Source organism: Lasiosphaeria miniovina (genome assembly GCF_030549165.1).
Source record: "Lasiosphaeria miniovina strain SMH2392-1A chromosome Unknown B0T26scaffold_2, whole genome shotgun sequence".
In the NCBI taxonomy this organism is placed as follows: Eukaryota; Fungi; Ascomycota; class Sordariomycetes; order Sordariales; family Lasiosphaeriaceae; genus Lasiosphaeria; species Lasiosphaeria miniovina.
Window position 1 is genome coordinate 5,285,395 of NW_026848221.1, and position 12,666 is coordinate 5,298,060.

General features: G+C 51.1%; 5 protein-coding genes across 5 annotated transcripts; 3 read left to right on the top strand and 2 right to left on the bottom strand.

Moving 5' to 3' along the window:
• Window positions 1–3,216: 3,216 nt before the first annotated feature.
• On the top strand, window positions 3,217–4,374 carry B0T26DRAFT_672862 (uncharacterized protein; the record flags this gene model as incomplete). Its single annotated transcript, XM_060439518.1, has 1 exon — window positions 3,217–4,374. One exon carries the CDS (start codon window positions 3,217–3,219, stop codon window positions 4,372–4,374), a length of 1,158 nt encoding a protein of 385 aa, XP_060301167.1.
• Window positions 4,375–5,502: 1,128 nt separating this feature from the next.
• On the top strand, window positions 5,503–6,058 carry B0T26DRAFT_672863 (uncharacterized protein; the record flags this gene model as incomplete). The annotated part of the gene is made up of 3 exons (XM_060439519.1): window positions 5,503–5,781; window positions 5,906–5,988; window positions 6,034–6,058. 3 exons carry the CDS (start codon window positions 5,503–5,505, stop codon window positions 6,056–6,058), a joined length of 387 nt encoding a protein of 128 aa, XP_060301168.1.
• Window positions 6,059–6,196: 138 nt separating this feature from the next.
• On the top strand, window positions 6,197–6,444 carry B0T26DRAFT_697574 (uncharacterized protein; the record flags this gene model as incomplete). Its single annotated transcript, XM_060441402.1, has 1 exon — window positions 6,197–6,444. A coding segment is annotated over exon 1 (223 nt), but the record flags the coding sequence as incomplete, so codon positions are not given.
• Window positions 6,445–6,581: 137 nt separating this feature from the next.
• Window positions 6,582–6,804, bottom strand: B0T26DRAFT_697575 (uncharacterized protein; the record flags this gene model as incomplete). Its single annotated transcript, XM_060441403.1, has 1 exon — window positions 6,582–6,804. A coding segment is annotated over one exon (223 nt), but the record flags the coding sequence as incomplete, so codon positions are not given.
• A 4,057-nt stretch (window positions 6,805–10,861) lies between these two features.
• Window positions 10,862–11,738, bottom strand: B0T26DRAFT_800107 (uncharacterized protein; the record flags this gene model as incomplete). The annotated part of the gene is made up of 1 exon (XM_060446989.1): window positions 10,862–11,738. The coding sequence occupies one exon, from the start codon at window positions 11,736–11,738 to the stop codon at window positions 10,971–10,973; it is 768 nt and encodes a 255-aa protein (XP_060301171.1). The 3' UTR covers window positions 10,862–10,970.
• Window positions 11,739–12,666: the final 928 nt, after the last annotated feature.

Consider the following 12,666-nt stretch of genomic DNA (forward strand, 5'->3'; position numbering starts at 1 on the left):
TGAGACGCACAAGAGGTGCCACTCGGCTCCTACACACCATGTGAGGTTCGCCAACGGCCAGCAGTTTGAGCACGGCCGGCCCCATGTCCCCGACCATGGCGACGACCACGCCAACCATCATTATCATCAATCAAATCGTTAACCTTGAGACCATCTCTATTACTACCCCTACAACCGCGCCGAGAGAGTAACAGCACGACACCACAATGGCGATGCTGATGATGTTGAGTGGGTGTACGACCTGCCCCAAGTGAGAAGCCAGTCAGAGCGGCGCCATTACCACTTCCGAGAAGGGAGGTGGGAGCCCCTGAGAGGACGATACATCTCTATCGATGTTGAGACTTCTCCGAATAAGAAGCTCTTTCTAGCAATTTGTCCTTATTTTGTGGATCTCGAATTAGAAACCCTTCAAAAGCACTTATCGGTCTTCCATCTATCTGTCATATTATGTAACAACTCAATACGAAGCTCTCTTTTATATCCCTCAAGGTTATAATATCATTTCGAAGATTAGGATAATTAGCGATAATGCTTTAACCAACGATAAGCTTTGCAAGATCCTCGAAGCAACCCTTAACGAAGAGGCCATTCCCTGGTCATTATCAGATAATCGAATCCGATGTAATGGGCATATCATCAATCTCGCTCTCCAGGCATTTTTATTCCAGGACATAGACCAAGATGAAGATCTAGAGTTAAAAGAGGCTAAGATTGCTCTTGACCTCAACCCTCTGATCAGACTCCACAATATTATTAGCCATCTGAGAGGGTCCCCTGGTCGAATGAATCAATTTATCCAACTTTCTGGCCGAATAGTTCCTTTAGATAATACCTTGAGTGTTTGAAGCATTGGATAAGGTCAGGGCTTGTAAATATTGAGTTAGGGGGATGGAAGTGGCAGATTAGCCAGGGTTTTTGAATAGTACGCGCTCGTAGTGGAATGGCGGTCTCCTGCTGCGCGGGCCAGGCCTGCGAGGACGGCGCGGGGGTTCTTTCTCGAGGCGCTGGGCGGGTGCGAGCAGGAGCAGGAGCAGTACCATTGGGAGAGGGCCGACGGGGATGACGACGGGGACGGGGAGGGGATTGTTTCGGTGTTGGTGGTGTCGGATGCTGCGGACGGGGCGGTCAGGGAGTGGCTGTCACGGCACGGTACTGTAGGCGCTGTGGGCAGGCCTACGGGTGCGTGACCATACTATAACCTACTACAGATTGCAGCTTGGCAGCTTGCAATTCTGGCATCCGTTTGGAAGGTGTGGTGCAGCGGTACCTAGTAGGTGCTGAGCCCCGCCGTCACAGTGGCTGGCGGAGCCGTGGTATTATTGAGGGGATTTTATTCATCGTTATTTTGATCCTTTGGCTTTCTTTCCTCGACATAATAATCCACAAATTGGTTTGTCCCTTTTTTCCATAGATTGCGAGAGGCAGGGACTTGGCGGCATGCCGTTGCTCGGTCTAGGCTCACCATTACCTATCTACCTATTCTAGGTAGTCGGCCGCTAAAAAAAAATTAAGCCTTATCCAAAGATGAGTAGGCTGAAATCTGGCTCGCCTCACCCTCGGCTCACCATTGCTCACCATTGCTCACCATACCACGAATTGCCAACTTAACGCGACGACGGATAGGTTTTGGGCTAGATAAGGGGGCCCGTTTCTAATCACCCCTCAACAGGGGAAATAACAGCGGCGGTAAGATAAATACTTGGTGGCCAGCGTATTCGCCTGCGTTGCAAGGCATATCTCCTGGGCTACTATAGCCGTATCCCGTGCCCTTCCCAGGTATTAGATACGGAGGCAGTTCGATCAGTCCGTAGCTAGTGGGGCTTTCATCTCTGGAGGTTGGTATCGCATTTGTCGCCCTGAAAACACCCTATGGTCGGGGGGTTTTGTAGATCTGATTGGCCAGCGTGTTCCCTGCGACACATGGCAAATCTGAGCTGCTGCCGATCTGCGTGTTGGTACCGTCTTGCTTCGTTCCCTAACTTCGTGCGTAGGTTGCACAAAAGGCAGGAACAAGTGACGTTTCGAGGGTCTAAACAGGCTAGTGGCTACCCGCCAAATGAAAATCTCGCAGTCGCCAAACATCGGGTTTTAGGCTGGATTGGGAAGTGGGGTAGTTTGTGCCACCTCAACACGGGATGATTCCACGTGCTCCTTCCGCTGTCTCTTCTTCATGCTACCACCTCTAGATTCTATCAACTCAATCAGCTCTTGCTCGCGGCCCTACCTGGCCTACTGCTCGTGCCATCACACTTGCGCCGCGGCCACCAATATGGGCTCTGGCCAATCCTCCAGTGCACAATATGGGCTCTGGCCAATCTTCCAGTGCATCTGAGGCGTCTAACGATTCCTCCGACGTTTCCATCACGTCCGAAGCATTCGAATTCGCCTCTCCCTCAGTTGCCGGACCTTATCAGCTGTGTAGCGCTTGTGAAAGCATACTTTCAGTGCCACGCGGGTTGGATCAGCGACGGGGAAGACGGGCGACAGTTGAATATCCTCACCACTGTAGCCGCCAGCAGCTCATCTCTGCCGCCGAGCGTCAATGTCCCTTCTGTGCGAGAGCAGTCTTTGAGCCTGAGACCCGTGACTGGCTTCCATTCCGCCAGGGGAGACCCATCTGCGTTCGTGCAATTCGAAAGGACGATGGTCTTCATCCGTACGCGCTCAACTTTGACTTCCGGGAGGGCGTGGAGCCGACAGGGGAAAACGAGAAGGGCGGGCGGTTCGTGAGCTTTTCCTTTAATGTGATTGATGCCGCCACGAAAGCGAGGACCGCCTTTCATGCCAACCAGCCAGAGCCAACCGAAACATTATGCAGCACCAAAGACATCGACGTGCGTGGCTGGATTAACACTTGCAACGCTCGTCACTCGTGCTTGGAGGATCGCAAGTCATCCTACATCCCACCGCGTCTCCTGGATTGCACGGGACCGAGACTGAGGCTAGTAGACGCATCGGTGCTGGCAGCCACGGGGCGTTCGGTTACTTACTTTGCGCTTAGTCATTGTTGGGGACGCAGTCCTACCCAGCAGGTGCTGCGCACGGATAACATTGATCAGTTCCACCACGAGATCGATTCAAACAGCCTACCAAAGTCGTTCACGGACGCTATCGAAATTACAAGGAAGCTTCGCGTCGGCTTTCTCTGGATTGATTCGCTTTGCATCATCCAGAAGGGCGCTCGACACAGAGGACTGGGAGCGCCACGTGCGCGCCATGGCAGACGTTTATTCGAACTGCTACCTGAATATCGCCGCGTCGCACGCCGACAGCTCGCACGGCGGGTGCTTCCAGTCCCGGCCGGCCGTCTTCTCCAGCCCGTGCATCGTGACGACACGAGGCAAGGTGTTTGCGGCCGAGCTGTGTGACTACTCGCAGTTCCAGAACTTTCAGCTGAACGCCAGGGCGTGGGTCTTCCAAGAGCGCCTGCTGGCGCCGCGGGCCCTGCACTACGCAGGCCGTGATCTCTTCTGGGAATGCAGAGCGGTTCTGGCGTCGGGCGCATATCCCAGAGGCGTGCCGGGGATATTGCCGGAAGACGTCGTCTATGCAAACGATGCCCCGTTTGAGTGGCACATGCCCGACGTATCGCAGCTTGAGGACGCCACAGTCGACCCCGACTGGCACTGGCGCACCCTGACGGCAGCTTACGCGAAGAGCAGCATCACCGTCGTCGAAGACAGACTCCCCGCTATATCCGGCATTGCGCAGCGGTTCAACGACAAGTACCTCCGCGAGCGCTACGTCGCCGGCTACTTTGCGTCCCAGCTGCCTCTGGCGCTCTTATGGCGGACGCGGCGCTTCGGCGTGCTCACCGATCCCGTCGTCATACCAAGCAGTTACGTTGCTCCGTCCTGGAGTTGGGCGTCTGTCATCGGAGAGATATCCGCGCACGAGAGCGCAGACTATCACGCGATTGCTCGGGTCAAATCATTCGCTGTCGATCTGGAGGACGAGCAGAATCCGTATGGGAAGGTAAAGTCTGCAAGTCTCACGATCGAAGGGCAAGTCCTCAAGATGAAGGCGGAGCCCAAGCGCACAGCCTACGACAGAGCAGAGTTTCAGTACCGATGGAAATGGGAGAGAAAGGAGGGCTGGGTGTCCTTTGACTTGGCGTGGGACGATTACGAGAAAGGCGCGCGCATCCTTGGTGGCGCGTGGAGGCTTCTCTGCATCGGCGAGTTGTTTGACAGCGACGGAGTGCAGCGGCTGAAGGGTCTTATTCTAAAGCCAGTAGTCGGCACAGGCGAAGCTGGCGTGAAATTCTACAAGCGCGTTGGTTATTGGAGCAGCTATGCAGACGAGGAGCGGGAAGATGGCGCGACGATTCGAACCTTTGAGAGTGTTGGGCAGAGAAGGCTGACGCTAGTTTAAGCGGTATCGGCTTCTCATCTCCAGTCTTTAATGCCTTGGTTTGGATATTTTTGATACAACGTGGTACCCGGCGGCCGCGTGACGCACTTTTCTACGATGCGACAAAACACTTCATTTACACAACTATAATTACAAGAATCAATTCGAACTACTCATTATTACATGCCAGAGATATTTCTACATCTACATCTTTCTAATAGCTCCGCGCATTGTGCCCAGTCTTCTCGCAATTGCTACAGCGCCGCTGAAATACCCCTGTTCTCTTCTGTCCTTGACACAGGAAAATAGAGGATATTCCCGAGGCAGGTGTTTTCCGCGGCCCTCGGGACCTCGCTCTTGATAGAACCATCCCATTACACTCACATCACATTAATCCCCACCTTTGGTCTTACCCGTGATACCTCTCTCAGTCCTCTTCTAATCCGATTAGAAAGTCTTCGATAATCGCTCAAAATTGAAGACTACAGTATGTCACACTGCCAGCGCCATTTTAACAGCATGGTGCCACTTCGAAGCCTAGTTTTTTGTTGCATGCGATCGAAGTTGACAGCGCACTGGATTGTCTGCTAAATCAGGTCTAAAGGTACAGAAAAGAGCGCTTCCTTTTAGCTGGGTGAGTGGAGCGGGAAACACTGAGAAGCTCTTCCAAGATTGGTTGGAGAGCTTGGTAGAGCTCACACAGCTCCTCGCGCAATTACTCCGGGACGTCGTTCTCGTCATCGAAGCAGTACAGGACAATATTCTGTGTCTGTGATTTGTTGGTCTTCACAATGAGGGAACAAGGGGCCGTACTCGGCTTCGTAGCGCTTGACCCGCTCCGACAAGTTGCCTGCCAGGTCACAGCTCAACATGGGTCATAAGAAGCTCAACATGGGTCATAGAGTTTGACCTATGTTGAGCTGTTATGACCCATGTTGAGCTTTTTAGTCGGCAAATAGCATATGTTAAAGGTTAGCCGACCAACCCAAAGTAGAAAAGACCGGCGAGCAAGGGTAGACATCTGTAACGTACAAAAGAAATTAAGATTCAAAATAATATTGTCGCACAATTATTACTCTGCTTTAGCATATGCCGAACCTGGACTCAAACCCCAATCCAATAATAACAATTCAGGGGAATTGATCCGCAATGGATACATCACCAACCCACAGAGGAGCAACAGCCGATTTTGAGTTCAGGCGCTACGTAGCTTATGCCGAGTATGAGTATGAGCCTACGCCGTCCCCCTCTCCTTCAGACGGTACCCTTAGCGATACCGGCGACGAAGAGTCTGCAGGCGATGAGAATGAGCAGGTGCTCGAGCAAAGTGTGGACGATGCGGTAGAACAATTCTGGAACGATGACGATGATCCGATTGCGGATTGTCACGAAGGAGAGGATTCGACTGGCATAACACGGAGTATAACCGTAACCTGTATTGTGGAATCTAAAGCTAAGGAAGGAAAAGGAAGGTGTTGCGGGGAGCGGGCAAGGCGCGGGGTTCTAGGTATGGTGCGGACCACGTGATAGGTACGCACAGACCACACTCCAGCACTACGTCATTGACACCACCACGGCACCCGCCGTGACAGGGAGACAGCGGGAGAGATCGTGGGAGGGATGGGTTTTACCAAGGTGAGTTGCTCCAGCATATGCTGAACCTCGAATGACTTGAAGCAGAATACTCTTAAGGATTACGGCCTAAATATCAGCGGTGGCCGTAAACATATTATCTCTGTGGCTGAGATTGTTGATAGCCTTACTATTCTAAGCTATCCTTTTACTCATAAGGATAGTATAGCCATGTAAGAGAAGGTAGGTACGCCTGATCAAGGTGGTCACAATGCAGGCAAGAAGGTAGGGGAGCAATGACTTGTATTGGTGTAAGACTTCAACCTGGCCCTCGCAAAGGAAGATGGGCGAGGGCCATTGTTTATATACCTGCTCAGGGGTTCGGCCCGGGCATCAGTCTGCGGTCGTGGCGCCACGGCGTAGCGTATGCCAGCTGGCAGTGTTCTAGCCAGTTGGTGACAAGTGGTGGGCGCGCACCCTGTGCGCGCAGTTGGTGTTTGGGGTGTCCTTTTCCTTACAATATATATTAGCTTCAACTTTGTTTCGGTAGATACTAAGTACGTACCTGATCCTATACCCGAGTAAACTCCTGAAAAATATCTATATTCGACGGGTCTCCTTACAAAATTGGTTCTGGTAGGTGGATAAAAGTGGCTTGTAAGGAAAAGGACACCCCAAACACCAACTGCGCGCACAGGGTGCGCGCCCACCACTTGTCACCAACTGGCTAGAACACTGCCAGCTGGCATACGCTACGCCGTGGCGCCACGACCGCAGACTGATGCCCGGGCCGAACCCCTGAGCAGGTATATAAACAATGGCCCTCGCCCATCTTCCTTTGCGAGGGCCAGGTTGAAGTCTTACACCAATACAAGTCATTGCTCCCCTACCTTCTTGCCTGCATTGTGACCACCTTGATCAGGCGTACCTACCTTCTCTTACATATATGAAGATTTGTAAGGAAAGGACACCCCAAACACCAGCCGCGCGCACAGGGTGCGCGCTCACCACCTGTTACCAACTGGCCGGAACACTGCCAGTTGGCACAAGCCACTACGCCACGCCATGGCGCCCCGGGCCTGAGCCCCTGAGCACGTATATAAACAGTGGCCCTCGCCCACCTTCCTTTGCGAGGGCCAGGTTAAAGTCTCACACCAATACTACTCATTGCTCGCCCACCTTCTTACTTGCATTGTAGCCACCTTAATCCGGCGTACCTGCCTTCTCTTACAGATTCAATTTCATACTACCTTTAAAAGTAGAACAACTGTAACAATTTTAAAAACGAAGCTGAAATTCTTAAGGTAAGTATCTTTCAGGCTAAGTGTAAGAGAAGGCAGGTACGCCTGATCAAGGTGGTCACAATAGGAGCAACAAGCAGGGCGAGCAATGACTGGTATTGGCGTAAGACTTCAACCTGGCCTGAGCTAAAGAGGTGTGCGAAGGCCATGGTCTATATACACGTGAAAGGGGTTACGAGTCATCCTTGCGTGGCCAGGGTGGTAGTGGCGATAGTGCGTGGCCCTGTTAGCGGTGGCGATAGTGGCGATGGTGGCGAGGGTGGCCCTGGTGGCGGTGGCCATGGTGGTTACGAGGGTGGTTTCCTTACACTAAGCTTAAGTTTCTGCTAAACAGAGATAGTAATGATACGTCGTTAAACTCCGCCTAGCACATGGCTTATAAGTATACAAGACTGAAAGTGTATGGAGCAGCTGCTAAGGATATTCTGACTCCGTACCCAGCGTCCGACAAAGTGAAGTTAAGCTTGCTTGCTGACCTCCCAAAACGACAACAAGGGGACGTTGATGGGTCGAATTTGACCGAGGCTGTAAAAACTATAATAGAAAAGTAAGTAAATACTTCTAGTTTTGTTCTAGCTTAAGCCCAACGTATATATAGTACTTACCAGGGTTATTGTAATACTTGGAAGGATAAGGGGGATTACCCTTGCAAGAATCGAGCTGGGCTGGAGAGGTGCCGGGGGCAAGATATGACAATATTTACTCGAAATGAGGTAAGCCACTGCTCGAGGTCGACTCGGCAGATGCTAACACCGTCTAGACGCTCTTTGTGGGCTGCCCTCGAAGCTCGGATTCGGAGTCATGGCACACTATATGGCCTATTATATAATACACTGTACGATTTGATATTGAATATTTCAGATCATTATATTAGCGTGGGATAGATTCAGTCGCAGTGCATGCGTGAGCCGATCGCAGAACGCCAAGTCACCTATACTTCAAATACGGGCTCAGCATATGCCGAACACTGGAAAATATGAAAACATATTATTACTTGGCCATCAAAGTATGACTCAGTTTACACTCTATCTTTCTTTCCTTAATAGTTTAGACCAATTAATTTATCGTACATCTTGCTTTAATTGACCGTTTATACTACTTTATTTGCCTTGTACCGAGTTATATATTTTTATTGGGGCTGCTCAGCATATGCTATTTGCTGACCGAAAAGCTCAACATAAGTCATACGGCTCAACATAAGTCAAACTCTATGACCTATGTTGAGCTTTTTATGACCTATGTTGAGCTGTGACCTCGTTGCCTGCTGCCCTCCAGACAAGCTCAAATGAAGGCGGAACAGCAAATGTTGCCCCGGCGACTGCAAGGCATGTTCCGATTGGGGAATTTGGGTCACAGATAAACACTGAGCGTGGTAAGGGGAGCTGGAGGACCCTGGAAGGTGGAGTTTTCTTCTGACAAGTGGTGTCTGATAAGATCGAGTGGGGTGTCGAGAGGCATTTGGCAAGCCCAAGCGGACGCCTGTCGGGGGTTAGGATTCTTTGTCTGCCTGTAGCCATGACTGGTTTTCAATGAAGCAGTCCAGACAAACCTCAAGAAACCGTGACTCCTGCTGTCATACGGGGACACGTCTGTTAGGCTATTGACCTATCAAAACCCCGTATAACCCCAAATACAGGCAGCGTTAATAACAATGCAAATAATTCAATGCAGATCAACGTAATCCAACATAGGCAAATCAAATACGGCCAAAATACCGTTCAGACAAAGAATTATGAAGCCGTAGATATTTGAATTGCTTTGATCTTGCATGGCGGTGATAAGGTTCGTGAGTCGGCCGGTATGACTCTGTCGGTGCCGTTTAATTTTTTGACTTTTTGCTGTACCGCGGCATATGCCTGTGTTAACCTTTTAATGTGTACGTGTTGATGGGTATGAGCCATTTCACTTTTGTGATAAATCTAACTGTGGGAGTCCTCCTTGAGCAGAGCCTCATTGAAGCAGACGAAATAAAACATAACTAAGACATCTCTATAATGGGTAGTAGGTGGGGGTGGGGGTCGAGATGTTATGACGGAGGTTGAGCAGATATGATTTGTAAAACTGGGGCCAACAATAGCTGGATTCATGAGACATTGCAATTCGTATCGCCATCCCTAATTTAGACATTTATCCCATGGCTTTTGTCCACCCATAAGTGAATCTTTCTCGGCGGCAGCATTCTTCGCAGCTGCATCAGCAACAGTGTTCGTTCCACTCCCTCAGGATCCTCCAAAACTCAACAGCTATCCACTCATCCCTATATCGCTCAATCTCACTCGGCAACGCCTCCCAAGGGTCTTTATTCTTGAGCCAGCCCCTCCGTGCTTTACCCAGCCATTCTCGACCTATGTCTTGGCCCATTTGGTGGAGCCCTCAACCACATACTCAGAGTCGGGAGCGACGACAAGTGTGTGGAACCCCTCGCCGGGTCAGTATCTAAAACGCAGGGCGGTGATGACAGCACGGAGCTCCGCCTGGTTGCTAGTCTGAAGACTATCGTCGCCGAAAAGCCCCTTCTTCTCTAAGCGGCCAGAGGTGACGAGTAGCTTGTTCGAAGGCCAGACCCATGCCAAAAAGCCCAATCTGGCTTTCGGTTTTGTTGTCCGTTGTCTGGACATGCACCATCGGTGCGAATGAGGACTTTGGCGGCATCATCTCTGAAAATATATCTGCTAGATTATCTTAGCTAGTATCATCTTGCATTTACTGCGCATGAACTTGCCTAGTAACAAACATATGGCTCTTCCGGCCAGAGAATAGCTCTAACTTAGGCCTGAAGACGACACGCCGGATGAGATAAGCTAGTGAGCGGAACAAGCCGGTGAGATCGTCCCGGGCCTCAGCTCCTGCTCAGGTTCTAAGCCTAATAAGTATTTGGCTAAAAAATGTTATCGGGGTGGCATCGAGGTAATTAATATGTTCTTCAACTCGGGGGATGTTTGACTGCGAGAGGCGCTTTATTTTCTTCTTTCTTTTGTGGGTGATTGTCAGTGACGGGATCTGGGACCAAGTGCCCGCAGCGCTGTTCCAGTCCAATCTCAACCCTCTAACGTGCCCGTGCGTGCAAACGTAAACACACAATCCACGGCCAAGGCTCGCCAGCCCCTGATTGTCTCAGAAACTGTGGTATGGATGAAAATGGGCCCGGGGTGGCTGCAGTGAAACAAACTGGGGTTAGAAACGGTGGCCATTTTGGGACAGCTTCGCTTGATTGATGCTTGTCTACCTAATGAAAAACACTGCAGAAAGGGTGGTGGTGTACTATCCAATACGGGTATTGACCCGTTAGAACCCCGGCCGTCTTCATGATAGACAGACTGCCGATAATTCAGCACACGTCTCCCACCGTCTTTATCTCCCGGTATACACATCTTCGGGACGACCGGACACATGGATCATGTGGCAGTGAATAATGATGAAATGTGCGTTGTCTACTGGTTTAAACTAGTGGTGCTAAGCTACCTGCATGATGTGTAGGCGAGAACTCATCCGCGGGAAAACCACCCAGCACATGCCCAGTCAGGTGGGCAGAAACCCCGCACCACACCCCCTTCCTTCGGCCACACTCTAAATGAGGCTATTCTGACATGCTATGCTCGTAGTAAGCATGTTCCGCTTAGTTTTCCGAGGTCGAGGTCTCCGCGGGCGGGCTGCTGAACTGATAGTCTTCGGTTAAGCCGATCATAAGGGGCATGAGGGAGTAGTCTGCGAGTAGTCTGCGAATAGTTGAGGCGAAGCGTTGGTTCAGCTTGGAGTGTTGGGGTTGCCTGAGCCGCTCTGTAGGACCGCCGGCATAGTTGCCGTGCCCGAGGTTTCCTTCTCCTTCTTCGCCCTAATGGCCAACTTCTTCTTCATCTTCTTCGCTTTGATAGCCGAATTCTTCTTCTCCTGTTCAGCCAACTTCCACTCAATACAGCGCCTAGAGCATTCCTCGTCTTCCCAGACAAGAAAGAGGCTGGCGCAACCCGTGTGGTTGCAGTGTGTCTCTACGCAACCAGGGTGGTAATAGTTGTTCTCTGTATCCTTGCTCGCAGTGACCTTGTTGAACATAGCTGTCGTCTCCCCGCTTGAAGAGATCTCTTCCAGGTCTCTCTCCAGGGACTTCATATCCAGGGTCTTGTTCCTCAGGCCACTGAGCCAGAATAGAGAACGTTCAGGGTATGCCTCCATCAAAGTGACGATGAGGTGATCAAGGTGGAAGTTTTCACCAACTCCCGCATTGAGCTCCCCGAGCTTCTTGTAGAGAAATTGGGCTCTTGTGTAATAGGCTGGCATGGTGGTGAAGGTCGTACGGTCGATCGCGGCGTACTCAACAACGAGGTCTACGATGGCTTCTTGCGTAAGTCGGGGAACAACTCGCTTGACGAGGTCATACAGGGCCTTTGAGTCAGTCTCCTGGTCGTCCCAGCCTTGAGCGATAATTTTCGCTCGCACCTCCAGCGACAGACTACGGTTGATCAGGGCAATGGAGAGAGCCCGGTCGATCAGGGCAATGGAGAGAGCCCGGACCATCTTCCATGTGTCTTTTTCAGCAAGGAATCTGGCAACGAGGTCTGCAGCAGCTCCCTCAGGAGCTTCGGGCTCCTGAACGACTGCATAGACGACATGTTTCTTGATATCGTGCGGTCTAGTGGTTGGCCATGGGGCCTATCCCATAGAGGTAGATCCATTTTGGAGTTGGTAATGTCTTGTATAGTGGCGCGACCTAGGAAGGTTGTAGCTGAGCTTCAGTCGCCTGAAGACTTAATTTAATTTCGCGCGATCGGTATGGAGTACTGCCCGCGATTCGGAATAGGGCCGGTAGACCAGTGGATTTCGGCGATCAATATGCCCTTAAATTTGAGGGATGCTCAGTCGGTCATATATGCCCATGGAATGGGGGTGCGGTACGGTAATCGCTTGATTACGAAGGTGCTTTAGAGGTGCGCTTACGCCTCACGCACCACTGGGGAAATACACACTAGAAGAGCCGACCCAACAACGAAATCGCCCATCAACGAAATTGACCCACACCATGCCCCACACCCACCCCACGGGCGCAAATTCTCCATTTCTACACACAAAATAACTAGCCAAAAAGTACTCAACCCTCTTCTTCAGCCTCTCTGTATTGCTCAAGCCCACGGGCGATTATTTCCCGGGCTTCTTCGACTGCATGTGGGTGATTTGTTGCCCTGGCCGTTCTTTTTCGCTTGGGGGGGATTTGGCTGGCTTTTTGGGCGTTGTTAATGTCCTGAATACGTGCAAATTTCTCATTTCCATCTTCGTCCATATGGCTCGAATGTTCAAGGATCAATATACGCCATTCGGCCGGCGTTTGGGGCATTGTTTGGATCAGGTAGACCTCCTTGAGCCATTTTAAAGCGATTTTGGTGTTGCTCCAGCCTGTTGTTGAGTAGTCATACTTCCAATCCGGGAATTCGGCTTCCAGGCTGAAGTC